The sequence below is a fragment of the Barbus barbus genome (assembly GCF_936440315.1).
Source record: "Barbus barbus genome assembly, chromosome: 29".
NCBI classification, from domain to species: Eukaryota; Metazoa; Chordata; class Actinopteri; order Cypriniformes; family Cyprinidae; genus Barbus; species Barbus barbus.
The window spans coordinates 3,885,281-3,912,680 of NC_136757.1; the positions used below are offsets into that span (position 1 = coordinate 3,885,281).

Genomic DNA, 27,400 nt, shown 5'->3' on the forward strand with positions numbered 1-27,400 from the left:
TATATATACAGTCCCCTCCATAAGTATTGGAACAGTAAAGACAAAATTGCTCTGTTGGCTGTGGAGTCAAGACATTTGCAAATATGATTAAAAGATGAATATGAGACAAAACTACAGAATGTCACATTTTATTATTAGCTGTTTCAACACATAGATGTTTTACCAAATAAAAAGAACAGTGCTTTTAGAGTTCATCCCACTCATTGATGTGAGCATAAGTATTGGGACAGTTGAACATAAGGCAGATGTGAAAGATTAAAAGCTATTATTTAGTTGCAGATCCCTTGAACACAATCACAGCAGTGAGTCTGTGACCCATAGACATCACCAGACTCTTGCTCTCATCCTTTGAAATGCTTTTCTCAGTCTTTAATGCAGCCAATAACAATTGTTGCTTGTTTTGGGGAGTTTCTGCCTTTACTCTCCTCTCCAGCTGGAGAAATTCATGTTCAATCGGATTTAAATCAGGAGATTGACTTGGGCAATCTAAGACTTTCCATTTCTTTGCTCTTATAAATTCCTTGACTGAACTGGCAGGGTGTTTTGGGTCACTGTCCTGATGCAATATGAAGCACTTCCCAATGAATCTGGTGGCATTTTCTTGAATATTGGTAGCCAAGATGGTTTTGTACCCTTCCAAATTCATTCTGCTATTGTCATCATACATTAAGTCATCAGTAAAGTTGAGAGGGCCTGTTCCAGAGGCAGCCATGCATGCCCATGCCATGACACCACCTCCACCATGCTTTACAGATGAGGCTGTATGCTTGGGATCATTTGCAGTTCCCTTTTTTTCTCCACATTTTTGCTTTCCCATCACTTAGATAAAGGTTCATCTTTGTCTCATCGGTCCATAAACACAGTTCCAAAACTCTTCTGGCTCACCTTTGTGCTTTTTTGCAAACTCTAATCTTGCCTTTCTATTTTTGGTGCTGGTCAGAGGTTTGCATCTTGCTGTGTAGCATCTGTAATTCTGTGTCAAAGTCTCCTGAGGACAGTAGATTGTAAGAGAATCACCCCAGCTTTCTGGAAGTTGTTGGTGATTTTACAGACACGTCTTTTAGGATTCATTTTCACAGCTTTTATGTTTTGTCTGTCATCAACTACTGTTGTTTTCTCAGCCGATCAGGTAGTTGTTGGTTGCTGGTGTCGCTGGTGGTTTCCAAACTCTTGATTTCTCCATGCCCTTTATTTTTGCTAAAGCTCTAACTGACTTCCTCTTTTCTTTTAGCATCCAAATTGCTTGCTTTTCTCTCAAAGTCAGCTCCCTCGTCTTCATCCTGGTTTGTGTGCGTCATCATCGATTGCAAGAAGTGCTTTTAATATCTGAAGAATTACTGCAACAGGACACAGCTGATCACTTAGAAAGACCTGTGAGGCAACTGCTCCAATACTTATGCTCTCATCAGATAGAGGGATGAAACTATAAAAGTGCTGAACTTCTTAGCTGGTAAAAACATCTGTGTGTTGAATCACCCAATAATAAAATGTTACATTCTTTAGTTTTGTCTCATATTCAGCTTTTAATCATATTTGTAAATGTCTTGACTCCACAGCCAACAGAGCAATTTTGTCTTTACTGTTCCAATACTTTTGGAGGGCACTGTATATATGTATATGTATATGTATATGTATATGTATATGTATATGTACACACACATACAGATGTGGTCAGAATTATTGGAACCCTTGGTAAATATGATCAAAGAAGACTGTGAAAATTAACCTGCATTGTTAATCCTTTTGATATTTTATTTAAAAAAACAAATCACAAAAATCTAACCTTTCATTGGATAATAAGAATTTAAAATGGGGGGAAATATCATTATGAAATAAATGTTTTTCTCAAATACACATTGGACACAATTATTGGCACCCCTAGAAATTCTTAAGAATAAAATATCTCTGAAGTATATTCCCATACATATTCACAATTGTGAGCACTCCAGGGTGATGTTATGAACATGAAATAATCCAGCCATGGCTTCCTGATTCACTGAAATATAAATAGGAGGGAAAACAAAGCCCCCAAATTCCCTTAATCATCCATCACAATGAGAAAAACCAAAGAATATATTTCTAATGTGCAGCAAAATATAATTGAGCTTCACAAATTAGTGAAGTAGCTTTAAGAAAAAAGCTAGAGCAGTGAAAATTCCCATTTCCACCATCAGGGCAATAATTAAGAAATTCCAATCAACAGAAAATGTTATGAAACTGCTTGGAAGAGGACATGTCTATATTGTCCTAATGAACGGTGAGAAGGAGAGTTTGAGTGGCTAAAGACTCTCCAAGGACCACAGCTGGAGAATTGCAGAAAATAGTTGAGTCTCAGGGTCAGAAAACAATTGTCAAACAGCACCTACATCACCACATGTTGTGTGGGAGGGTTTCAAGAAAAATTCTCCTCACTCATCCAAACTCCAGCATATTCTGTTGTCAGACACGACTGGAACTGGCTTCAATGGTCAGATGAAACTAAAAAATTAGCTTTTTAGCAGCAAACACTCAAGATGGGTTTGGTGAACACAGGGATAAAAAGTACCCCATGTGTACAATGAAATATACTGCTGTATTTTTGATGTTGTGGGCCTATATTTCTGCTGGAGGTCCTGGACATCTTGTTTAGACACATGGCATCATGGATTCTATCAAATACCAACAGATAAAAAATCAATAAGTGACTGATTCTATTAGAAATCTTATAATGGGCCACGTTTGGATCTTCCAACCATACAATAATCCAAACATAAACCTCAAAAACAACACAAAACTGGGTCACTGAGCACAAAACCAAGCTTCTGCTGGCCATCCCAGTCCTCTGACCTGAACCCTGTAGAAAATGAGTGAGGTGAACTGAAGAGAAGAAGCACCGTCATGGAGCTGTGAATCTAAAGGATCTGGAGTGATTCTGGATGAAGGAATGGTCTCTGATCTCTTGTCAGGTGTTCTCTAACCTCATCAGGCATTATAGGAGAAGATTTAGAGCTGTTAAACTGACAAATGGAGGTTTCAAAAAGTATTGAATAAAAAGGTGCCAATAATTGTGTCCAACGTGTGTTTGAGAAAAACATTTATTTCATAATGATATTTCCCCCATTTTAAATTCTTATTATCCAATGAAAAGTTAGATTTTGTGAATTATTTTAAATAAAATATCAAAAGGATTAACAATACAGATTAATTTGCACAGCCTTCTTTGATCATATTTACCAAGGGTGCTGATATTTTTGGCCATGACTGTATGAACGAGCACAGGGAACTCTCTTCAGAAAACTTTAGATGGCATTTTCTTTTTCTCTTACCTCTGTGTTCATAAGCACAGTGCAGTCAGAGCAGCTTTATTTACAGTGGGAACCAAAGGAACACTAAATTGAGGCCTTAAGCGCCATCTGCTGTCAGAGTGAATTTGCATGTTCTTTCAGTCCATTTGCTGTTTTTCACACACCTAAAGTCAGACTATTATATGTTTGCCTTAAATCTTGAAATCATGTTTTTTTTCTCTAGTTATATAAGGTTAAAATACATATTTTGCCTGTAATTTAACTAAGGTCTACTAGAATGTGATGCCAATTTTTTCCTCATACCATGATATAATATTATCCTCTGGACAGCGGAAAATCGCCCACCCCTAGTGTGTGTATGTGTGTATATATATATATATATATATATATATATATATATATATACATACAAACCCGATTCCAAAAAAGTTGGGACACTGTACAAATTACGAATAAAAAAAGGAATGCAATAATTTACAAATCTCATAAACTTATATTTTATTCACAATAGAATATAGATAACATATCAAATGTTGAACGTGAGACATTTTGAAATGTCATGCCAAATATTGGCTCATTTTGGATTTCATGAGAGCTACACATTCCAAAAAATTTAGGACAGGTAGCAATAAGAGGCCGGAAAAGTTAAATGTACATATAAGGAACAGCTGGAGGACCAATTTGCAACTTATTAGGTCAATTGGCAACATGATTGGGTATAAAAAGAGCCTCTCAGAGTGGCAGTGTCTCTCAGAAGTCAAGATGGCAAGAGGATCACCAATTCCCCCAATGCTGCGGCGAAAAATAGTGGAGCAATATCAGAAAGGAGTTCTCAGAGAAAAATTGCAAAGAATTTGAAGTTATCATCATCTACAGTGCATAATATCATCCAAAGATTCAGAGAATCTGGAACAATCTCTGATGCGTAAGGGTCAAGGCCGGAAAACCATACTGGATGCCCGTGATCTTCGGGCCCTTAGACGGCACTGCATCACATACAGGAATGCTACTGTAATGGAAATCACAACATGGGCTCAGGAATACTTCCAGAAAACATTGTCGGTGAACACAATCCACCGTGCCATTCGCCGTTTCTGGCTAAAACTCTATAGGTCAAAAAAGAAGCCGTATCTAAACATGATCCAGAAGCGCAGGCGTTTTCTCTGGGCCAAGGCTTATTTAAAATGGACTGTGGCAAAGTGGAAAACTGTTCTGAGGTCAGACGATTCAAAATTTGAAGTTCTTTTTGGAAAACTGGGACGCCATGTCATCCGGACTAAAGAGGACAAGGACAACCCAAGTTGTTATCAGCGCTCAATTCAGAAACCTGCATCTCTGATGGTATGGGGTTGCATGAGTGCGTGTGGCATGGGCAGCTTACACATCTGGAAAGGCACCATCAATGCTGAAAGGTATATCCAAGTTCTAGAACAACATACGCTCCCATCCAGATGTTGTCTCTTTCAGGGAAGACCTTGCATTTTCCAACATGACAATGCCAGACCACATACTGCATCAATTACAACATCATGGCTGCGTAGGAGGAGGATCTGGGTACTGAAATGGCCAGCCTGCAGTCCAGATCTTTCACCCATAGAAAACATTTGGCGCATCATAAAGAGGAAGATGCGACAAAGAAGACCTAAGACAGTTGAGCAACTAGAAGCCTGTATTAGACAAGAATGGGACAACATTCCTATTCCTAAACTTGAGCAACTTGTCTCCTCAGTCCCCAGACGTTTGCAGACTGTTATAAAAAGAAGAGGGGATGCCACACAGTGGTAAACATGGCCTTGTCCCAACTTTTTTGAGATGTGTTGATGCCATGAAATTTAAAAAAAGTAATTTTCCCTTAAAATGATACATTTTCTCAGTTTAAACATTTGATATGTCATCTATGTTGTATTCTGAACAAAATATAGAAATTTGAAACTTCCACATCATTGCATTCTGTTTTTATTCACAATTTGTACAGTGTCCCAACTTTTTTGGAATCGGGTTTATATATATATATATATATATATATATATATATATATATATATATATATATATATATATATATATATATATATATATATATATATATATATATATATATATATATACACACACACACACTGTATATGCTCATCTCTTAAAGGGATAGTTCACCCAAAAATGAAAATCCTGTCATCATATACTCACCCTCAAGCTATTTCAACCCTGTATAAGTTTATTTCTTCCCACTGACTTCCGAATTATTTTTTTTCCATACTATAGAAGTCAATGGGGACCGTCAACTGTTTGGTAACCCCTCATGTTCTTCAAAATATCTTCTGTGTTCAACAGAAAAAAGAAACTCATACCGGTTCAGAATAAGTAAATAATGACAGAATTTGGGTGAACTATCCCTTTAACCACAGTGATGTTCATCTTGAAAGCACATGACACAATAACACACTTGGTTCTGAAACAATAGAACTTGTACTGAAACTGTGCGTTATATTTTGTCTTTCCACATCTACGCAGACCATCTGTCAGAAGACCCCTAAAGAGACAGCTGAATACTTTGCTGCCTGTTGGGCTTTTAAAGCTATCAGTAAGGTACGATGCTACTCACTATACATCAGTTAGGGGTGTGTAAAACAACACCTTTTCAAAACTAGCTGATCTGGTTGTCTGGATGGTTGCTCAATGAGTAGGTTGGTTTCTGCAAGATAAATAATGAAAGTGTTTCGTGGCACACAACTATCATTGTTTAACAAAACCTGAGAGGTTAAGGAATGACATTCTTTTGTAGAAGCCACAATGTCACAATCACACTTGACTTACTTATATTCCCATATATGATGGTTTCCTCAAATATGACTGTGCTCTTGAATGTTTTAGTAGCACAAAAGCAGCTTTTCACAGCTGATCTAAATGTTTTTTTTCCTTCCCTTTTCTCCTGTCAGCTGGTGAAGTGCTGTAATGATGGAGCGCGGAGGATGGAGCGGACGGAGCAGATGTACACCATCCAGAAACAGATGGAGTTCGGCAAAATCAAGGTACATGTTTTGGCAGGTTAGGTTACTTTCAAAAGAGACCCATTCAATGCAAGCAATTCACATTTCTGACCCAGATGAGGCCTGGTTGTTAGGTATTTTTCCATAAGAAAATAATTACTCTGGATGAATTATTAAATTAAATAGTGAATAAATTAGCATACTCATCTGTAATTGATTGGATCATAAGAGTCACATCAAAACACCTTTATTTCTGTAGCACTTTATTAATACAGATTGTCAAAACCACAGGAACGTCAATTATGGAAATTCATAGGGCTGCACGATAGATTGTATTTCAATCATGATCACGATTTCTGCTACTCTAGATTTATTGACCATAATCCTCTGTGATATTTAACCGCTGGTTAGCCTATTTATCCTGAAAATGTTTGTTTCATTTGGCATTAGCATTGCATTTGTAACAACAATGTCAGAATAAAAGGTACAAAAGCTGTCACTGAGGCCGTACCTTTTCAAAAGGTACACCTTCGTACCTAAATGGTGCATGTAGGTACCTTAAAGCTACATATATATAGCATACATATAGCACCTAAAAGGAAGAAAAGTGTTCCTTTTTTCAGGTTTTTTTTTTTTTCAACTGCTTACACACAAAATCTTTACTTGTCACACAATTTCTGAAACCTGACACGCAAACGGCAGAAGCACACTCCAAATCTGCAAAACCATATACTAATTATTGCCCTTTCAATTTCATAAAACACATTTTGCACACAATTCTGAATACAACACACACAAAATCTAACAGGAATTAATATTATGGCAAATGTTTGTGATATTTTGAATGCAGTGCTTCATTTGGCAAGAGATGTGAGGCATTTTGCATTGTGTGTGAAGTTAAGAGGCAAAGTTTTGAAAATGTGTGTGAGCAGTTGAAAAAAAAAAAAAAAACCTGGTGACAGTTTTTGTACTTTTTTTTTCCTGAAAGTGAAGGTTCTTCAAGCTTTCATGGTTGCGGTTGCCAGATGTCAAGATTTTAGTTAAAGATTAAGACAGAGATCAGCTGAAAAGCCATTGCAAAGAAAAACACAAAAGACCAGGGATGTGTGTTAAGATAGAAAGGATTGTTTCTCAACTTTTTCTATTAGTATCTAAATGCTTGTGTATGTATGTTTTTAGCCTTTCCCGTTAGTGTCGTCATCTCGCTGGCTGAAGAAGAGCGGTGAGCTGGCTGTGTACACTGATGATCTGAGCATTTTCCGGAAGGCGATCAGCATTAAGAGCTACTATCTGTTCCTCTTCAATGATGTGCTCATCGTCACCAAGAAAAAGAGGTCAGACCTGTGAGGCTGTGCAGTCTCGGACCACATAACAGCATCCACTCTATCACACCACAGCACTGATCATGAATTCCTGATCCTGACTGGATGACAAACGTAGTTACTGCATTGCTTTAATTCCTGGTTTGTTGGCCACATTAGAGCTTCATATCACTTCACTACGCTCCTCCTGAACTAGTAATGGGCCCTTTTCACAAATTGAGACAAAGAAAAAGTTCAAACACATCTCACACCCCTTGTATGTTCTTATAATTAATAATTTAATTTAATATAATTAATCAGTTCCCGGTAACAGTGTAATGCTGTCAGCTAAAGAAAGAAAAATGTGTAGAATCCACATTATCCTGCAGACAAATAATACATGTAAATAATGTGGCTATAGATTACATGAAGGTCTGTTTTTAATAAATAACAAAGAATCATTTCCAAAAGTTAACACATTATCTGCCAGTATTTGAAAGTTAATATACAGTATTGAACTGGTAACGCTTTACAGCAAGATTTAATTTGTTTACATTAGTTAAAACATAACTATTTATTACTGATACATTAATTATCACGTATACATTTAATATTAGTAATGTCTGTGTGCTTACATGAATAAACAATGAACACATTTTTGGTAGCACTTTATTTTAAAGTCCTGTTACTCATGTACATATATGTACTTATAGTAATTACAAGTACTAGGTACTAACCCTGAACCTACCCCATGTACTTACCTTATATTACCAGTACTTTCTTAGATAGGTATACTACTGATAAAGTACACTGTATGTTTTATTAACTAGATATGTATAGCACATTCTGTTAATAGGCCTATTAGTTAATGCATTAACTAACAGGATCTTTTTGTAAAGTGTTACTATTTTACATAGTAGAAAATGATGGCTGATAATACTTGAGGTTCATTTTTCAGTGTTAACCCATTGCATTGTGGGATACAGCACCCAGTGATTTGACAAATGTAGTAGGTCATCCATGTATTCTGGCTATACAGAACGCTTTGTTCATGAATATGTTGCATAACTGATATTAATGGTTTCAATAACACTCTGTTTATCTAGTGAGGAGAGTTATGTTGTGTTGGACTATGCCACTGTGGACAAGGTTCAGGTGGAAGAGGAAATGATAGACTCCAAACTCAATCTGAAGCTGCTGATGAATGCCAGCAGTGAGCAGATGATACTCGTGGCGGAAAGCAAGTAAGATCCCCATCAAACACCCGTCCATCAGCAGGTGGAGCTCTTCTTTTAAACACAAGATGTTAGAATATGGTAGGAATACCACCAGCATAGTTTTTTAAGGGTGATTCTCACCCTTTATTTTCTCCAGAAAAGCACAATAAATGTTAAATAGTTTTGATGGGAAAGCAATAATATGTGACGTGATGTCATAATTAACCCTGTAAAGCATGACATATGAAATAAGAATTTAATATCTTGAAATTGAAGATAGTGAACCTTTACACAAAATCTAAAAATGTTTGCATGTGTGTTTTTTTTGGGGAGTATATTTGAAAAATCAGGCTTTATTTTTATAGACATTTTAACATGACTTTTCTTGAAAATGATGCATGGATAATCAAGTAAACCTAGGTTGTTTCAATTCAGTCGTCTTGTAATATTATTAAAAATATAAAGACTAAATGTAAAGACAAAAGGACATCATGTTTTTAGAATTATACTGAAAATAATGGGCAAATTAAGTGTTACTCCCTAATATTTAGTTTTTGCCCTCATTTCTGTTGTAAATGATGGATTATTGCTCGGAAATGTTTTTAGGCTGGACAGAGCTAGATGGGTCTCTGCACTCGACGATGTCAAAAAAAGCGAGAGCATCGCTAATGATGGTGAGTCTGATCCATTCAGTGTCATTAAAACAGCCTTGCATCATCATTTTTATGCACATTAATTCTTGGTAACCACTTTTTTTGCTCAGGTTTAGCATGTTCTATCACTAACACTTCATTTTGTTTGGGTGTCTAAGACTTGCCTCAATATGAAGCTACCAAAGCCTACATGCCAAAAGCTCCAGATGAGCTGAGCCTGCAGCAGGCAGAACTGGTCATCGTTTTACAGGAAGTGGAAGGTAAACATGGAAGCTGAAATGGCGTCAACCTCTCAGTGCGTCACTTAACATACCCTCTCCCATGGCCTTTTTCTTGGGTTGCTTTGGATAAGAGTTTACTAAATTAATGTGTAAATATACAGAAATTAGGGCAATGTGCGAGTCTCTGTTTTGCTGTAGGCTGGTGTCATGGAGAACGGATGAGAGATGGTGAGAGGGGTTGGTTTCCTGCCAAATGTGCCACTCTGATCACAAACCGCACCGCCATGGAGAACAACATACAGCGTATGGAGCGACTGCGCAAGGAGACCGACGTCTGAGCGGACTCACGATACACTGAAGGACACTGTTTACAGATACTCATGAGTTTAAACAAGTGTTTGTAATGTGAATTAGAACACTTTCTGCAGACCTCATGAACTTAGTTCACAGCAAACACCACTCACACTAGAGGAACTGTTTCTGGTTTTATTTCAGCTTGCCTTTGTTAAAATTCATGTTTGGATACATAAAAAGTTATTTAAAAATGTCAAACTGACCAGATATCAAATTACTTTTAAAAACCATTTGGTGTAAAAACTTAAGACCAATTTAGAAAAACATCTGCTGTTTCCCCAAAATTTTTTAGCTGTCACATAAAAGTAATGGAAAAAGAAAACAGGTCTGCATAGAGTCTGCAGGCAATTGGTGGTAACCTGGTCGAAATGCATTTTCGCAAGCTTAGACGATCGAAGTCATGTTTCTTATTGCTCAGATCTTGGATGTTTCTGCTTGACAAAACTGCAAATGCAAACATAAAAAAAAAGAAAAGAGGTTAGCATGTTTAAAACGACTTCTAAAATCTATCAATCAGCAGCATAAGCACAACAGTGTGCCAGACTGTCTGCTAGATCAAATCCACAGCATCATCATCTAGACTTTCAATGAAAAGTGCAAACTGAAGCTGAAACACATCCATTATCTAGAGTCCATCCCCTCCCGTTCTACTGCCACACAATTATGTGCTGATAAACACCACAATTCAAATATAAAGCAAATTTCACGAAAATATCCAAGTCATAGCTCATGCATTGTTAAAAAAAAAAAAAAAAATTAGGAAAGTTAAGTGTTAAATTCTTTTATAAAGCATTTATGACCATTATGCACGTTACAGTAAAATTAGAATTGTATTCAGCAGAAAAAAAAAAAAGCATGGAAAAGCACCAGGATGTATACATTTTCAATGATTTTACACACAAGAAAATGTGCTCAATTGTTATGAAAACAATGGCAAAGCAAAATAAATCAATGCTTCAACAAATAGGTTTTATTTTCTTAAAGCAAAAAATAAACAACATTTTGGTTTTGAGTCTTGGGGTGTGAAATGTGACCTGGACATGTTCCGAAAAACAAAACAAAACCCAAACACAAAAGAAAATACCTACAGGATGGACTCATGAAAGGTTCACTAAGAAACCACGCCACAGTCAAAAACCCAAAATACTTGATAAACAAGTACATTCAAATCACATGCAATGACAGCAGCACCCACCCGGCCGGATGGTCTAGATGTTCAAGCCGGTGGCGGTTAATCTGCTCCGCCCTGTTCTGCTTCGGGAGCGGCTGATTTGTCGGCTGATGCATCGGGTGCCTTGCTGTCCTTGCCGTCCTGAGGCTTGGTTGTCTGGGGCCGTCTGCGGCGGTAGTTGAAGTTGCGGCGGTAGCGGCGCTGACGGGGCTCCTGGTTCTGCCCACCCTCGCCCTGATTCTCCTTATCCTCCTCCCCTTCCTGCTCCGGCCGGGGGCGTGGGGGACCCCTGCTGGATAGGATGATATAACACTTACACACAAAGCTTAAAAGATCCAACAAATCTAAAGGCTCAAATAAAAATTAAACCTGCTTGAAATAGGAAGATGCTGTAGAGTAGTGGTTCTCAAACCTGTCCTGGAGGACCCCTAGCCCTGCACATTTTGTATGTCTGCCTTATTCAACTCATCAGCCCGCTAGTAGAGACTGCAAGACATACAAAACGTGCAGAGCTAGGGGTCTGCTCTAGAGAATCCATTAGGGTCAAGTTCTCAGAGGAACATCAAGCAAAGAATTAGCTGTTAAATGGACCAGTCATGCTTAACTACATTTCAACTAGAACTGGCCAATTCAGCTACATTTTCACCAAAAAAAAAAAAAAGCAACTTGATAACTTCCTGTATGCATGTATACATGCATGTTTTCAATGTAATACCAAAAAAATCATGCTGCTTCACACTCAAGACTGTTTCATCGGATGCATGTGCCTGGCCCGAAGTTAACTTCCAGTCTATGTTTGTTTATCTGTCTGGCCAGTGGCTAATAATGGCACCGAAATGAAAGACAAAAGGTGTTTGACTTCAAAGTGCCATCTCTAAAGCTCTCATGGTATTTTGATGTCTCACACACCAACTTAAAGCAGCACTGAGCAGACTGATCGAACACACCTAGTGTTTTAACTTGCTAACATACAATTTGTGTTATTTTTCTTATCAGAAATAATCTAGGGACTCTATTGTTAGTGATTGATTCTTTGCGCTTATTCTACCATAAGTTAAGTTTGGGCCACAAAAGCATGCATCAGCTACACAAAATACCAATGCAGAATTACCAAAACAATTTAATATGCAAAATGCCATGCAGACCTGAGCAAATATTGATTTTAAATTTCACAAACAAAAATGTAGTTCAGACTTCTTGTTCTCATATACTCATGAGTTCAGATATACATGTCCTAAATACTGTCATTTTACATACAAGGTTCCTCAAATCTGGTCTTGAGTTTACCTCAGGTAGGTGAGTCTGAGCAGGGTTTGAAGTTTTCCAGTAACTCTGAAGACTTAGCTTTCTTAGGTGTATTTGATTAGGGTTGGAGCTAAACTTTGCAGGGCAGTAGCCTTCCAGGGCCAGATTTCAGGGACCCTCATTTAGGAGATTTAACAGCCAAACTAAGTAGTATTCACAATATTGCCTAATTTTAACTTCAAATATTGTGAATATCTGAAATATCGTTCGGCTCTAACTGCAGTCTTGCTCATCTTACTGCTGCAGCCTCAGGTCTGCAAACACAACATGCAAACCTTGCTCTGAACCTTGGTCGGAAGCCTCTGTAGTAGTTCTGCCTCATTGGTTTGTTGCCCTGGTCTGGACCACCTTGGTTCTCGTCAACTTCCCCACCCTAGAAGTCAAGAAGAGTACGTCTCTGGCAAAAAGCTTCGAACAACATTCATTTAGTTTCGAAGCACTATATAATGTAATATTCAATTCATGGATTCAGATTTTAGCCTACCTCTGTCATGTCTCCTCTCTGGGGTGTGTTGGTGTATGCGGGGCGTCTACCGTAACGCCTTCGCACGAAGTATGGGGGGTAGCGCCGCCTGCCGGGGTAGGTGGGTCTACGCTGCTCTTGCTCTATCTCACCCTCGGGGGCGTTTTCTTCCTCTTCTCTCTTCTCCCGTGTCTCTCCGTCGCTCTGATAGTTCTCCTGGTAGTCACGAGGGGGGCCCCTCCTGCGTGGGAACCGCCTGTATCGGTTCCTGTCAGCCGCATACTTACTGCCCTGCACAGGAACACCACCCGGGCCAGTAACATTGGCTGCCTCAGCACCCTGAAAGAATGAAGACAATGTATATCGAATCTCTATATAATTCAATAGACACGCATTTAGTTTGGATAATGGACGCACAACGGAGAAATTTCCTGGAAGTCATTTTGAAAAGGCTGCTGTACAGTAGTCTGGGCAGAAATTTGATATTTAGATCAATATCTACAGTTTATGTAAGGAATTTAACTCTTTTTACCCTCTAGATCCACTAGGGTACAGTGTTCTGGGGTCGACAATATAAATGGCCCGGTGGCCCGGACGTACTTTTAAAACCGTCAGGGCCACCAGATCGCTCCAACCACTAGCCCGGTGGGACCAGTAAAAATAATGCCTCGATAAAAAAAAAAAAAAAAGAAAAGGCTAATTTCACATTAATTACCTGTGGTTCTGTGTTTTGATTTCTGTTAAATCGTCTCGGTAACCACCGCTAACACGTTACGTGATCCCGACAGTCTTAGGGGCCGCTCACATATCGCGTCTTTTGCGCGCTCAAGTTCGTTATTTCAAATGGAGACGCGCGGTATGCGCGCTCATAATGGAAGCGACGCACTCGTTTTTTCCAGGCGCGTCCGCGCCGCATCGAGATAAAAAAACATCAACTTTTCAGAATGCCGCAAAAGCACCGCAGGTCATGTGACAAGAACCAACCAATCAGCTTCCTCACCTTTTCCGTTACTTTGAAACCTCAGCAGCGTTTTTGAAGTATGGGGTGCACCCAAACACTGCGGCGTTTTTACTTTTCTTAGTAAATAAATCTTGTAACAGAGTTACAGCAAGTGTTTTTCGGTGTTGGAAATCCATTGCTGAAATGTCCTTGTTGTAACGGAGAGCGCAGCTGATGGTTGCTTAGCAACGACACACGCCTCCGGAGCGCAACCGCCCGAGCGCTTTGGAAAAACTAAAAACGCGCGGAAAACGCTAGGCGCGCCGCTTTCTCTTTTTTTCCCCAAAGCGCTCGGGCGGTTGCGCTCCGGAGGCGTCTGTCGTTGCTAAGCAACCATCAGCTGCGCTCTCCGTTACAACAAGGAAATTTCAGCAAGAATTGGCTTTACTGGAGTGATGAATCCTATGCAATAGGTTTATTTTCACTTGTTTCATGTTTTTGCAGTTTTGCTGCACTTTGCACTAAACCTACCTTAAAAAAAAAAATGTTATTCATGTTGTTCAAGCATACTGTTCTTTTTCGTGATTATTGGGATCAATACCCGACGCGTTGACCTGGGCCAGTGGTTTTGATAGTTGGGCCAGTGAACTTCAAAATTTCCCTTATTGTCTACCCCTGGTGTTGCACGTTATAACCAATCACACTCAATTCCGTTGACTCATCTGAACGCCTCTGATTGGCCATTGCATTCATAGAGTCATGAGTTTTGTTGTTCTCGCTGACTGAATTCAGCTCTCTCACGAATTCTCTCATAAACAAAGTGCAAATGTATAAGATATTTATTCATCAAAGTGTAGACAGCTTCACTGATTATATCAGGAGTGTTTTTAAACTGCATATACTTGTGCTAGACTCAAGTCATTGATTATGTTCTTTGGTAATGTAAATGCCCATTTTCTGTAGCTGCTCTTTGAATAACTGAGGAATTATAAGCATTATAATTACATTACAATGTTTCTATTAATTTATCATGTTAAATACAAATTCAGTCATATTAACAACATTAGGCGGGTTTTAGCCTTACGCTGGAGTTGGTTCACTTTCCGGCAATGAAACCAAGTAAATAAATATTTAAATAAAATTAGCACATATGTATCTGCGATCTCACAGGCTGACGATAGGACAATTGAGCATATCACCCAACACTAGAATCCACTAAGGTTTTTTTTTTTAACACTTAAGGAAGCAACCCCTAATAAATGGTTCTAGCTACACATTATCAGTCAAACTTTTATTTTTATTATAATCATTATTTTAATTTATTTTTAATACTTAGCCTGTTTGAGATTACATAATTCCAATTTTTTCATAATTTGACTTTTAGAGACCAAACAAATGCAAAGTGCCTTAAATATAGGTCACACTCTGCTTATTCAAGAAACTTCATAAGGAGTTCACATGCATGGACACTGAAGGTCCAAAAAACTCAGTTAAGACTCTGAATTTTGTACACACAAAATTGTCTGAATATCTTCAAATATTTAATTTAAGGCTTTTGATCAAAACGTTTTAAAGACGCACAAACCTTTGACCGGTAGTGCATTAATAAATAAATAGTAATAATAATAATAATAATACATTGTTCCATCCGTAATAAGAACCTTAAATGAATGCCATGAAAACACTTTTTTTTAAATACCAAAACAGTGCAGTTAAGCCTCAGGAGTGTGAAACTAGTTGAACTCTAAATAATAAAAACTCAAGCTCACCTTCTCCCCTTCTACGACATCAAACTCCACAGTCTCTCCGTCCCCGACGCTACGAAGATACTTCCTTGGGTTGTTCTTCTTTATGGCGGTCTGGATAAAAAAAAAAGCACAAGCAATCAGAAAACACATTTCACCCCCAAAACATTTTTTATGCCATTATGGTGACAAAGCAAATAACTACCTGGTGCACAAAGACATCTTCCTTTGTGTCATTCCTGCAAAAATTCAGAGTGAAATGTTAAAGATTGAGAACAGATGGAGAATAAACAAGCATGCAGGGTTGAAGAGCAAGTTAAATATTTGACTAAATAGTGTGCTAGTGCAAGCCAGGTCTGGCTTTGTAAGCACATAATGGCTGTAATAGGATTGTGGATGTTCCCTGACCCACATATCATATTAGAGAGAGTCTTTAGAGAACGTCATTTACCTGTTGATGAAACCGTAGCCGTTCCTTACATTGAACCATTTCACTGTCCCCAGGACTTTTGTTGCTTTAAAGAGAAAAACAAATAAGTTTAAAACCAAACCAAGATTGTTTTGAAATATCAGACACTGTTCTATTTAAGTAAAGCTACAACTATTGAGAAAGAGATGCATCACATTAGCAAAGTCATTTAAACGCCATCCTTGGCGAGTTGAGTTCATTTTGTGTCTTCTATTTATAACCTCCAACTGTGGTGCTTTTAATAGACTGTGATGCAAAGGCAGCTGCTCTTATCAGAAGAGCCTCCATCACCATGAAAGGCCCTGACCCACAGAGTTAACATTATTAACGCCCTATCCATCTTATGAAGACCATTCTGTCTTTAACATTGTGAAGACAACAAATATTCAGGCAAGAGTAATCAAGACATAACACAAAAGGACGGTTCACCCAAAAATTCATTCTGTCATCTTTTACTCAGGTTGTTCCAAACCTGTTTGAGTTGCTTTCTTCTGTTGAACACAAGATATTTTGAAGAATGTGTTTAACAACAGTCAGTGGACACCAGAATGCTGCTTACCAACATTCTTCAAAATGTATTCTTTTGTGTGCGTTACGCATAAGAAATTCATACAGGTTTGTATCAGCTTGTTTTATTTTTGGGTGTATAATCCTTTAAGACAGGGGTACTAGAGTGAGGGGAAAAAATGCAATATAACAGGTATTATCCAAATAATCTATTTATTTAAATATAAAATAAAGAAATAATCGTTTTTTGGAACAATAAGCCTTTTGCTTCATGACATTCAAACACTTCTCTCCAAATAGTCATAAAAATAATAACCTGTATTACAGTAATCACCACCTAGAATAATAGGAATTAAAGAAATTGAAGTAAAAAACAAACAAAAAAATTAAGTTCTTAATTGTCATGAAACAACTAAAACTGGATATAAAATATAAAAACTAAATCTTGGGGTGAAAGATGACTGTGTTGGTTAAAAATATCGTTTATGCTGTAGTTTATTAGTAAGCGCATTTATTTGGCCAATGTGGAGCTGAAGTAGGAAGTGATGCGGTTGAGATGCTAACTGCAGTTAGCACGCTAGCATCAGCCATGTGGCCGGATCGAAGCCAAACAGTCTCGAGTCTCCATCCACACTACAGCACACAGCAGTCATTACGAGATGATGCGTTTGTTTAGATCTCGACTGGCAAGTGATTCGCGCTTCTGGCTAATCGTTGGAAGCGCTATGAGCTTGCAGCAGCAGATAAGACAAAAGAAGCGTCCATCATCCAAACCCCATGGCGGACATTTTATATCAAGGGTCGCGACGCAGAAGTAGACGACGCTTATCTTATCGTTAACGATCGTTATGCAATCTGTAGTATAATGTTAAATCGCCTCTTGGCTGAGGGGATCTTCAGGAGACGGCGTTGATGGATATGAGGACACGTATGCGCGACGCGTCAAACGCCCCACGCGAACAAAGGGAGAGAGTTTAGCCTGGCTTATATTCGCTTCCCCCCAAGAAACCGGCCTTCGAAATAATCGTCGGAGTATAAACCCGACGCGGTTCACACCGAACACGACAGTTTGACTCGTATAATAGAGTGTAACTTAACGTTGTTTCTCACGCGAATAGCTAATAATGATCTGGGTCATCATGTCAAGATCAAGGCCAAGCTCAAGGACCCGTTTCATTCACCGTAAACATCGACGGCCTGAAAAGTAAACATATGCATATATAGACATAATATAGTAGTCGTATGGTGTGTTTATGGGCAGTAAATAACGCTAGCGGCTCTGCGGAGCGAGAAGCGCGTTGTGACTCGTGTTCACTGAAGCAGGCCTCGGACTCGAGCACGCGTCATGGCGGTTTGATGGAACGCGGCACGCGAGCGAACATTTAAACGGTCTGAGACCGTTTAACGTCTCAAATTTAACGTACATACATCCTTAAATATATGACGTAAAGACAACTCCATAACAAAAGCACTGGCCGGGTAGCCAAGGCAATACAGTAACGTTAATATTAAGTCGGTGGCCGGATAACGACACCACACGGTCGCCGTGAGGCCACGCGCTTTCCCTAACTGAAAAATCCGTTAACGTTCATTTGTATTAAACCTTACAGCGGCGACGTATTAAAGAAATATATTCTTTTGAATAAACGAATCCCCAACACGAAAGAACTGAGGTTTCGCTGAAAGGCTTACCGATGACCTTCTTATCCCCCGCGGTAGCTGCGGCTGCCGGGCTGGATGGCCTCTCCTCGTCGGCGGCAGGCTGCGGCGGCTGCTGCTGTGTTTCGGCCTCGCTGCTCATGTTGTTTTATTGTTGTTAAAGCCGGCGGTGGCTCTCTAGTGTGTTTTTCCCGGTGCTAGATGGTAACCTGGGCCGGCGGTGGTGGGGGCTGCTGCCTTCAGGCTCTCCGCTTTCCTTTCTTCGCTCCCGCTGCCGATCGAACTGGACGGACCGAGTGACGATGCCGGATAATATTCTGTCACTTCTCTCCACCCATCCTTCAATCCAATTGGTCGCTTAACTTGCGATCAGTCAACGTCAATTATTTTACTGACGCTCATTGGTTCTATTTACTGTCAATCATACGGAAAGCACCTTAAGTCTGTTCATGATTGGTTACAAAAAGAATTAGCACCGCCCAGAATTGAAGACCCCATTTAACCTTCCAGACATACTGGCAGATATATATCCCAAACAAAAGGAAAATATTGACCCAGAATGTAAAAGATAATGCATATTTCACAGAGTTCTGAATCCCTTTTTGGAGTGTTTTAAAAAAGTGAACAGACATATATTGGTACAATGGTAGGCTTACATATTAAATAAATACATGAAAAGCAGGTAAATCAGGTATGGCATACTGTGAGAAACGGCTTGGTACTATTTAGTTTTAGTTTTATGGTTTTGCATATGCATTGCTTCTCTAGATATTCCAGTAAAGCTACTTTGAACTGAATTGATTTACATTTATTAATTTACATATATTAAAGTATGGTTATTATATATATATATCTTTTTTTTTTTTTTTTCACTTAGCACTATTGTAATTTTATATATAATTGCATGTAACATTTTGTTAATCACTTCGCACCCTATTGTAATATTGTGTTATTTGTTGTTATTCTGTTTCTTGTCATAATTCTTTGGCAATAATTTGTGTGTAAACAATTGTGTTTTATAAAATTAAGAGTGGAATTATTAAAAGCATTATAAAATATATTTAACAGACACCAAATTGACAAGGACAAAAATTGAAGCAGGTACGAATAGCTTCATTCATCAGAGAGGGAATCATAACCTGAATCAATCCATGAAGGACAAATCCCATCACTGACTTCTCCCACAGCGTTATAAATGAAGCACTCAACGACCATACATGAGACAGACCCACACTACCCCCTTCCCTTTTGTCATGTAAATATGTTTTTGGCACTGTTGAGGAGACCTGGTTGAAGTGTGATTTTATTGTTAATGGTCTGGCCCTGTTGTCCCACACAAAGACGGGCTTTAACATTGACCCCAGAAGCCTCCCACCGAGCCCAAACTCTTCCTGCACTTCAGCTGAAAGAGCCCTTTTGTGTGCGTGGGACACGGTCCAGCAGATGGGGGAAGGGAAGGGGTTTCTGGGTTAGGATGTGGGTTAGGGTAAGCAGCAATAAGAAGACAAAGGGAGTACAATTATAAGGAATTAAGTGGCGTGTCCTTTAGATGTTGGTTTAGTATCAAACTCAAAGCCCTTGACGATTCAGGAAACGTCTCTTGATTTCAGTTCTCTCTGAATGTTCCATAGTGACTTAAAAAAACATGGGTCAATATTTATTTAAGGTTAAGAAAACCTGCCATTCCTGAAGACAAAAATAAAAGCCTCGTCCTTCACAATGTACAAACAATACATGTATCTGTCTTGAATTTCAAGTTTAGTCCTATATGCAAATGTCGATAAAAGAGCGTCAGACAGCTAATCATGACACATAACATTCCATTTTGGCGTAACTTACTTTGAACAATATAAAACTACAAACTTGTTAAGCCAAGAGTTTTTCACAAATAATCAGGCGATTCCAAAAGATTGCCTATACAAAAATGATGTTTTGCAAAGGAGATAATGATTAGTCAGTCCAAAATCCAGAATGGCTTGTCTGTTTTCTTTATAGCAAGTGTCATATGTCTTTTCTGAGGTGTAATAATTCACATTTCTCCACACTGGGCAACGACAATGGGCAGCTTGGGTTTGTTGTTGGGTCCTGTTGGTACATTCTGTAAAGGAGAAATAAAGATTAAAATTCACAAAAACTACCCAGATACAGGTTTACATCGAATGTTATATATATATATATATATATATATATATATATATATATATATATATATATATATATATACACACACACACACACACACACACACATATACATAATATATACATATATATACTTTAATTTTGATGATTATAACTGACAACTAATGAAAGTCCCAAATTCAGTATCTCAGAAAATTAGAATATCAATTAAGACCAATGCAAAAAAAAATGATTTTTAGAAATGTTGGCCAACTGAAAAGTATGAACATGAAAAGTATGAGCATGTACAGCCCTCAATATTTAGTTGGGGCTCCTTTGGCCTGGATTACTGCAGCAATGCGGCGTGGCATGGAGTCGATCAGTCTGTGGCACTGCTCAGGTGTTATGAGAGCCCATGTTGCTCTGATAGTGGCCTTCAGCTCTTCTGAATTGTTGGGTCTGGCGTATTGCATCTTCCTCTTCACAATACCCCATAGGTTTTCTATGGGGTTAAGGTCAGGCGAGTTTGCTGGCCAATCAAGAACAGGGATACCATGGTCCTTAAACCAGGTACTGGTAGCTTTGGCAGTGTGTGCAGGTGCCAAGTTCTGTTGGAAAATGAAATCTGCATCTCCATAAAGTTGGTCAGCAGCAGGAAGCATGAAGTGCTCTAAAACTTCCTGGTAGACGGCTGCGTTGACCTTGGACCACAGAAAACACAATGGACCAACACCAGCAGATGACATGGCACCCCAAACCATCAATGACTGTGGAAACTTTACACTGGACCTCAAGCAACGTGGATTATGTGCCTCTCCTCTCTTCCTCCAGACTCTGGGACCTTGATTTCCAAAGGAAATGCAAAATTTACTTTCATCAGAGAACATAACTTTGGACCACTCAGCAGCAGTCCAGTCAAGACGCTTCTGACGCTGTCTCTTGTTCAAGAGTGGCTTGACACAAGGAATGCGACAGCTGAAACCCATGTCTTGCATACGTCTGTGCGTGGTGGTTCTTGAAGCACTGACTCCAGCTGCAGTCCACTCTTTGTGAATCTCCCCCACATTTTTGAATGGGTTTTGTTTCACAATCCTCTCCAGGGTGCGGTTATCCCTATTGCTTGTACACTTTTTTCTACCACATCTTGTCCTTCTCTTCGCCTCTCTATTAATGTGCTTGGACACAGCTCTGTGAACAGCCAGCCTCTTTAGCAATGACCTTTTGTGTCTTGCCCTCCTTGTGCAAGGTGTCAATGGTCGTCTTTTGGACAACTGTCAAGTCAGCAGTCTTCCCCATGATTGTGTAGCCTACAGAACTAGACTGAGAGACCATTTAAAGGCTTTTGCAGGTGTTTTGAGTTAATTAGCTGATTAGAGTGTGGCACTAGGTAGATCTCATCATAATGAATTCTCTCACAGACTCTCAGACAAACATCCCATTTCGTCATATGCTTTAAGCATGGCAGATCGCTAAAACTTGTCACATAAGTTAACTGATCAATCATCAATAGGGCCACTAGTAAATTCCTTAAAGAATTGACACTTGTGATCATTTTGAAATGTACAAACTAAAATATCATCTTACCTCAATTTTTCTCATAACAAGCAAACCATCCACCACTTTTCCTGTAAGAAAGACCCCGGGCAGTTAATGACATGAGCAGCAACTCACTACAACGTAAGTTCTCTCAGTACAGAATCAATTCAGGATTGGTCTGACTCACCAAACACCACATGCTTCCCATCCAACCAGTCGCACTTTGTGCAGGTGATAAAAAACTGACAGCCGTTTGTTCCCTGTCCACTGTTTGCCTGCCGGGGAAAAAGATTATTTTTCATTATTGATTGGAAACAGCAGTGAACAAACAATCTGATGGCTAAATGGAGTGTGTTTATACTATATCAATGTATCACTTTGTCTTTGATGAGTAATGTGTTCAAAATGTCCACCACAGTAGAAAATGACTTTGGCATGATGCTGGTCACATTGGTTGGGTGATAAACCTTTTTTTTTTTGTTTTAAGTGGATAGTTTGGTTAGTAACAGTTGACAATTTTTGAAAATATTTCTTATTTGAAAGAAAATTCAATTTAAACTATGTTATAATTTTTTTTCTTAGGTATGTGGAAATTTAATACAGATAAAACTTGCCATTTTTTGACAAAATTTAACATTTTGTATTCATTAAAGTTGGTTTCTTTTTTCCTGTTAGATTGTGGAGTAAAGGGAAAGTGGGCAGCCAATGCTGCGGCGCCCGGGGAGCAGTTGGGGGTTCTGTGCCTTGCTCAAGTGTCTCACCTCAGTTGTGGTATTGAGGGTGGAGAGAGTGTTGGTTATTCACTCCCCCCACCTACAATCCCTGCCGGACCTGAGACGCGTACCCACGACCTTCGGGTTACAAGCCCAACTCTCTATCCATTAGGCCACGACTTCCCTTTAAAGTGTGAATTGAAAATATTCCCCACTAGACGCATCTTTTAAACACAGATTATAACTTACAGGGATTTTTAGCACTGTTCATCTAACATCGCTGATATGCTGCCATAAAGCATACTGTAAATGTACATCAAGAGTTTCACAATGCCAGTGTGTATATAAGCTTTACCATTGACAAGAGTCCTGGGCCAGAGTGTTTCATTCTGAAGTTCTCATCTGCAAACGGTCCCCTGTAGATACTGCAGATACCAGTGCCATCCCCCTGATGGCCAAGAATACAGTGTTAAAAATCACTCACAGAGTCAGAAAATCTGAATCACTCAAACTGTAAGACGTGGGCTAGCTCATATATGAAACCAAAACTACAGGTCAAAGCACAAACACACACACGAGACAGACATAATTCTGCAGTTTTTTTATTTTTTTATTAATCATTTACACCACTGGTTCAATGTACCATTTAATTAAAAACTGCTGTCAAGGTTGCTGTCATAAAGACTCTAATCTTGACACTTTATGTACTTTCAAACCAATCATAACTCTTTATCATATGTGAGCCTGGACCAGAGATGGGCACTCGACTTGACTCAACTCAAAGGACTCATGAATATCTTAAAAGCAACTCGAGTCTTTTATCCTTAAATACTTATATAACTGATATTCAAAAGGCGGACCGCATCCGCACCCCGGCATCCATCCGGACCGCGAGCCGTAACAGCAGCACCATTTTAAGTGAGCAGCGCATCAAAACAGCGGAGCGGATCACATAAGCGCTCAGGGTCGTTTATGGTAAATATCGTTCAGCGCTATATCCCATTTTTATCTAAAGCCAAACGTGCTTTATTTAAGCCCTTTCAGCTCTGTGCGCTTTATCTTCAGGTGCGTGCCGGCGCGGAGGACGCGGTTATTTTAACAACAACAGACACACGGTGAGCAGCAAAATTATAGGTTACTTTCACTAAAACATAGCAGAAAAAAACAATGCTGCAAATAGTTATTTTTCTTACTATTTATCTATCTATGACTCTGACTGTTCGAACCAGATGTGCCCAGGCCGATCTATATTTAGTAGGGATGCACGAGATTATCGGACTGATATCGGAATCGGCCGATAATGGCTTTAAATGTAAATATCGGCATCGGCCCGATATTAAATATTATGCCGATATGTTTTGCCGATAAGTGGATTAACTCAACTGTGCTCAAGGTGTGCTAGTGATTAGATCATGTCAGCAGTGTGGCTCATTCTTGAAGCAAAGTTTTGTCTGAATGATGATTAGATTCACTGTTTTGGATCTCTGCATTTAATCAGTGAAAGCATGTACAGAATGATGCTTTCAGTGTAACAGTAATAGCAGTACAGAAGCAGCAGTGCCAGCCTTCCCCGGGTCCTAAAGCCCGTTCTGTAAGGAGTTTTAATCGGTAGGGGGCACTGTTGTCCTACTTCTAATTCAATTAAAAGTAAAATAGCCTACACAAATAACATTTACACTGTTTCTGATTAAATAAAGCAGTAATTTGTCATAAAATAATGTGTATGTTTTGATTTAAAGGTTACATGAAAAAAAATATTACAAACATGACACTTGTAAATTAAATAATTTTATATATACTTAGTTATTCATTAATGTGTAATATGTTTTATTTTTAAATAAATCATAAGCTCTAAAAGATTTTCAGAACTTTTACAACTCTTTTGCTTTAGACCATCAATAAATGCTAAATCTTAAAACAAAATGTTTGGGTTAACACTGCATCTTTCTGGGGGGAAAAAAGCAGCGATTTTATTTATTTTGGCAGCACGGGTCACATATATCAGTATCGGCCAAAATGAGTCAAAAAGTATCGGCATACCGGATATCGGCAAAATCCAATATCGTGCATCCCTAATATTTAGCATTAATAATCTGTAGGCCAAGAACATTTCAAAAGAATCATGTAATTATAATTGGGAAAATTGTTGTTAGATGGCTAGGATAGAACTTAAACTTTGAAACTGCTGGTTATCTTTCTTTTCTGGTCAAGATGAGAACGTTTTGATTATTGTAGCTACATTGGCAGATAATGCTTTTAAGTAAAATATTAAAATAGTATAGATTTCACGAGGAAAACCCTGAGCAGTATTTTTTCTGTCACATGGCCTCGCATGTATCTAAATGTACAAATACAATACATGTAAAAATTTACTTTCTGGGGGGAAAAAAGCAGCGATTGATATATAGTTTATTTATAGTTTTTTTCATAACTTCAGTGTACTATTAAAAACCTTCATTATTGTTTATTTAATTCTAACAAATAAATTCATATTAAAAACTAACCAAAGTTAAAAATATTTTGCTTATAGTTTCTGCACAGGAGAGACTTGGTGTTGTTTCCAAACAAAAGGAAATATGTGACCCGTGCTGGCAAAATGAGTCGGAATGCGCACAGACTAATTTTGAGCTATACAGTGAAAAGAAGTGAAAAATGTCAGTTTTGGTCGAATTTGACGTTTTCACAAAAATTAGTTCATTAAAGGGTAACTAAACCCCTGGTCAGAGCCTAACTCCACCCACTGGCAATATTTAAAAAATGCTGGAAAAGTGGGCAGAGCCCAGCGGAGACAGAGAGGGCGTGGTGAGCTCATGCAGGGGCGTGGTTAGTAAGTGCCATCATAGTCACAGGGGTATGCAACATCCAATAGGAAAATTCAACTGCAGTAGGCACCGTTCCACCTGAAGAGGCCAGCACTCAGACATGTTTACACCATATATTGTAGAATTAAAACACTTTATAACCAAATGTCAAAACATTTACTCGAATCAATGCATAGCACTAATAAAGACACAGTCTTACAGATCATTAACTCAAAGTTGTTTTAGGGTTTAGTTACCGTTTAAGCCCTCTTCTAGCGATCCCAATGCTCCAAATAGTAATTAAACATCTAAAATTATCTTTATTTGTACGTTTTCTGAGAGGAGTACCTTTTTCTCTGCTCGCTTCTGGACGACTGCTGCTGCTTCTCATCACAAGTTGTAGATCTATTGTTGCAAAGTGCAGCATTCCAGCTTTGTGAATATTCATATCGAATTCTCGATGACATGAGTCCAAACCAGTGAAATGATTTTTAAACCCAAGCTGAGGAAAACAAAACGATTGCGCTGACTGACATTTGCAAAGCGTGTGCGATCTCCCTTATAAAGTACATTATTGCGAAATATGTCTTAGCGAGATTCACACAATCATAATCTGTTATGTCTTTCATGAATGTTTAGTTAATGGTCGGGGGAAAATCTGATGTGTAACATTATATTTGATCCATGCATTACAGTAGGTCTTAATATAGGTCTGTCTCAATGTTAATCATACATTAAAAGAAAAGACGGAATCACTCGCTGCTCTTCATTAAACTAGGCTACTGTTTATTTGCCTCTTTGTTCTTATTTTTTAATAACAATGATAAAATAAAAAAGCTATATTGTGATTAATAATATAGTAATTATTAAGAAAAGAATTGGACGAAAATATGCAACGTTGCTTACTGATTTTGCTTTGACATCTTTAACTCGATTTTTTCTCGAAATCAGATCTGCTGTCTCCATTGCCTTCAAACGGCTGTAGCTCAGTCATTTTTGTCTGATTCCAACAAGTCGCGTTTCATTTTGAAGGTATTTTAATGGAGAATGTGAAAATATAAAGAACTTATTTTTTTAAATTTGCGCATTCCGACTCATTTTGGCAGCACGGGTCACATATATCGGTATCGGCCAAAATGAGTTGAAAAATATCGGCATACCGGATATCGGCAAAATCCAATATCGTGCATCCCTAATATTTAGCATTAATAATCTGTAGGCCAAGAACATTTCAAAAGAATCATGTTATTATAATTGGGAAAATTGTTGTTAGATGGCTAGGATAGAACTTAAACTTTGAAACTGCTGGTTATCTTTCTTTTCTGGTCAAGATGAGAAAGTTTTGATTATTGTAGCTACATTGGCAGATAATGCTTTTAAGTAAAATATTAAAATAGTATAGATTTCACGAGGAAAACCCTGAGCAGTATTTTTTCTGTCACATGGTCTCGCATGTATCTAAATGTACAAATACAATACATGTAAAAATTAACTTTTTTTATTTTATTTATTTTTGTCCGGACCTCTGCTTGGAAGATAACAGAGGCCGCGCCTCTTGGAACTTTAATTGAATACCCCTAACTTATATCATAAAGAAAAACTTTATTTGTATGGTTTTGTAAGTAACAGGTTGGATGTATATTAACCTCGTTTTTTACAAGTCTGATCATAGATCATGTATTTTGTCTATAGCCAATAAAACAGCTTCATAAATAGGAAGATTTCAATACATGAGGATTCTGAATGGGACTTTTTAGCGAGCCATTAAATGACTCGAGACTTGACTCGGACTCCAAGTTAAAGACTTATCTCTGCCCTTTATTATACACAATTTATACACAATCTGAAAGCTGAATAAATAATCTCTCCATTGATGTATGGTTTGTTATGATAGGACAACATTTGGCTGAGATACAACTATTTGAAAATCTGGAATCTGAGGGAGCAAAGAAATC

At 38.4% G+C, this 27,400-nt stretch overlaps 3 protein-coding genes across 14 annotated transcripts in view; 1 reads left to right on the top strand and 2 right to left on the bottom strand.

Annotated features, from left to right (window-relative positions):
• LOC306849585 (rho guanine nucleotide exchange factor 16-like) overlaps positions 1-10,755 on the top strand; it is a 25,274-nt gene extending 14,519 nt beyond the window's left edge. For 6 of the 8 annotated variants that reach the window (XM_079384734.1, XM_079384736.1, XM_079384739.1 and 3 more), the window contains 7 exons: positions 5,795-5,869; positions 6,220-6,312; positions 7,450-7,604; positions 8,678-8,815; positions 9,395-9,462; positions 9,600-9,701; positions 9,861-10,268. In XM_079384734.1, the coding sequence (XP_079240860.1) occupies positions 5,795-5,869; positions 6,220-6,312; positions 7,450-7,604; positions 8,678-8,815; positions 9,395-9,462; positions 9,600-9,701; positions 9,861-10,000 (771 nt within the window). In that variant the 3' untranslated portion in view covers positions 10,001-10,268. Of the gene's footprint in view, positions 1-5,794; positions 5,870-6,219; positions 6,313-7,449; positions 7,605-8,677; positions 8,816-9,394; positions 9,463-9,599; positions 9,702-9,860 lie in introns of all 8 variants that reach the window. The other 2 variants (XM_079384732.1, XM_079384733.1) reach the window with 2 other exon arrangements.
• Positions 10,135-18,720, bottom strand: LOC306849586 (Y-box-binding protein 1-like). 5 transcript variants are annotated; one of them, XR_013782356.1, is made up of 8 exons: positions 18,309-18,594; positions 16,092-16,155; positions 15,846-15,879; positions 15,665-15,754; positions 12,977-13,294; positions 11,712-12,865; positions 11,212-11,615; positions 10,135-10,460 (listed from the first exon to the last, which is right to left on the bottom strand). XR_013782356.1 is itself a non-coding variant. In XM_079384743.1 (8 exons), exons 1-7 carry the CDS (start codon positions 18,415-18,417, stop codon positions 11,248-11,250), a joined length of 930 nt encoding a protein of 309 aa, XP_079240869.1. In that variant the 5' UTR covers positions 18,418-18,720; the 3' UTR covers positions 10,135-10,460; positions 11,212-11,247. The 5 variants fall into 5 exon arrangements, 4 of the variants coding, with proteins under 4 accessions (XP_079240869.1, XP_079240866.1, XP_079240868.1 ...); XM_079384743.1 differs by having other exon boundaries at positions 11,212-11,476; positions 12,780-12,865; positions 18,309-18,720; XM_079384740.1 differs by having other exon boundaries at positions 11,212-11,479; positions 12,768-12,865; positions 18,309-18,678.
• Positions 18,721-19,145: 425 nt separating this feature from the next.
• Positions 19,146-27,400, bottom strand: part of LOC306849588 (peptidyl-prolyl cis-trans isomerase H-like) — a 45,189-nt gene continuing 36,934 nt past the window's right edge. Inside the window, exons 6-9 of the mRNA XM_079384745.1 lie at positions 23,000-23,092; positions 22,119-22,206; positions 21,980-22,020; positions 19,146-20,373 (exon numbers count right to left, since the gene is read on the bottom strand). Coding sequence (XP_079240871.1) covers positions 20,305-20,373; positions 21,980-22,020; positions 22,119-22,206; positions 23,000-23,092 — 291 coding nt within the window. The 3' untranslated portion in view covers positions 19,146-20,304. The remainder of the gene's footprint in view (positions 20,374-21,979; positions 22,021-22,118; positions 22,207-22,999; positions 23,093-27,400) is intronic.